This window comes from Otolemur garnettii, unplaced genomic scaffold (assembly GCF_000181295.1).
Source record: "Otolemur garnettii isolate 467f Iridium unplaced genomic scaffold, OtoGar3 scaffold00285, whole genome shotgun sequence".
Classification (NCBI taxonomy): Eukaryota; Metazoa; Chordata; class Mammalia; order Primates; family Galagidae; genus Otolemur; species Otolemur garnettii.
Window position 1 is genome coordinate 209,756 of NW_003852680.1, and position 2,013 is coordinate 211,768.

Here is a 2,013-nt window from a genome sequence, read left to right on the forward strand (position 1 = left end):
GGAGGCTGAGGCAAGAGAATTGCTTAAGCTCAAGAGTTTGAGGTTGCTGTGAGCTGTGATGCCATGACACTCTACCAAGGATGACGAAGTGAGACTCTGTGTCAAAAAAAAAGATAGCACCATTTCTTTCATAACTCTGTGTTATTTAAAACAGAAACCACTTTTGGATGCTTCATCAACCACCAAAAGGATGACCATAGTTGTCACTATTTTATTTCTTTGAGAGTGAATCTGAAGTTGGGAGTTTAGGTCCACATGAATCATGCTGCATTAAAAAGGAAGAAAGAATATGTTCAGTTAGCATATCAAACTTCTTTTCCCCTTCTGTGTGACTCTTGGAATTGTGCTTACCTGGTATGCTCAAAACTCTTACCTGGTTGTTAGAATTCCTACAAAGGCAATTTTGTCAGTATAATTTTGTTACATTTATTTATCCAAAAGGGAATTAGAACTTATGTAATGTATTTTGCCACCTTACTACTGTGCTTGGTAAAATTTTATATATTGCATTTATAATGTATATTTGTTAGGTTCTGACAAAAAGTAATGAGTGAGATAATTTGTTATTTTTAAAATTTCTTCCAGCTATGTCCTCTTATTTGGCCCAAGACCATTTGCCAGAAGAAGGCATAAATGCTTCATTCCAAAAAGTGGTGTTTAGAACATATGGAAGTCATAGTCTTGAGAATTTAAACTTAATGAAAGACTGGGAAAGTGGTGGATATGAAGAAGCCTTTAAACATTGTTCGTACATTACTAAACATAAGAGAATTCATAATGGAGAAAAACGCTACAAGTGTGAAAAATGTGGCAATACTTTTAACTATGGCTCAAGCCTTCATAGACATAAGAGAATTCATACTGGAGAGAAACCCTACAGATGTAATGAATGTGGCAAAGCTTTTAACTGCTGTTCACACCTTACAAAACATAAGAGAATTCATAGTGGAGAGAAACCTTACAAATGTGAAGAATGTAGCAAAGCCTTTTACACATATGCATGTCTTTGTGTACATAAAAGAATTCATACTGGAGAGAAACCCTTCAAATGTGAAGAATGTGGCAACACTTTTAACTACAGCTCAAGCCTTAATACACATAAGAGAATTCATACTGGAGAGAAACCTTACAAATGTGAAGAATGTGGCAAAACATTTAACTGTAGCTCAAACCTTCATTCACATAAGAGAATTCATACTGGAGAAAAACTCTACAAATGTAAAGACTGTGACAAAGCCTTTAACAAATATGCACATCTTACTGTACATAAAAATATTCATACTGGAGAAAAACCCTACAAATGTGAAGAATGTGGCAAAGCGTTTAACACATATGCATACCTTTCTGTACATAAAAGAATTCATACTGGAGAAAAACCCTACAAATGTAGAGAATGTGGCAAAGCTTTCAAGTGGTGCTCAGACCTTACTGCACACAATAGAGTTCACACTGGAGAGAAACCTTACAAATGTGAACAATGTGGCAAAACTTTTAAGTATAGCACAAACCTTCATAAACATAAGAGAATTCATACTGGAGAAAAACTATACAAATGTAAAGACTGTGGCAAAGCCTTTAATGAATATGCACATCTTACTGTACATAAAAATACTCATACTGGAGAAAAACCGAACAAATGTGAAGAATGTGGCAAAGTATTTAACACATATGCATACCTTTCTGTACATAAAAAAATTCATACTGGAGAGAAATCCTACAAATGTAATAACTGTGGCAAAACTTTTAACTATAGCTCAAGCTTTCATAGACACAAGAGAATTCATGCTGGAGAGTAACTACAAATGTAATGAATGTATGAAATCTTTTAACTGTTTGTAACATAGTAAACATAAAAAATTCATTTTGAGGAGAAACCCTATAAATGTGAGGAATTTGGCAAAGCCTTGAATCAGTGCTCATAGCTTTCTAAGCATACATACTAAATATAAACCTTACCAATATGAAGAATGTTGCAAAGCCTTAAGTTAGTACTGACACCTTTATAAACATAAG

The 2,013-nt window shown here is 34.0% G+C and overlaps 1 protein-coding gene across 1 annotated transcript; it reads left to right on the forward strand.

Annotated features, from left to right (window-relative positions):
* The first annotated feature begins 791 nt into the window (after positions 1-791).
* Positions 792-2,013, forward strand: LOC105886362 (zinc finger protein 724-like). Its single transcript, XM_023508876.1, has 2 exons — positions 792-998; positions 1,082-2,013. The coding sequence occupies exons 1-2, from the start codon at positions 826-828 to the stop codon at positions 1,794-1,796; spliced, it is 888 nt and encodes a 295-aa protein (XP_023364644.1). The 5' UTR covers positions 792-825; the 3' UTR covers positions 1,797-2,013.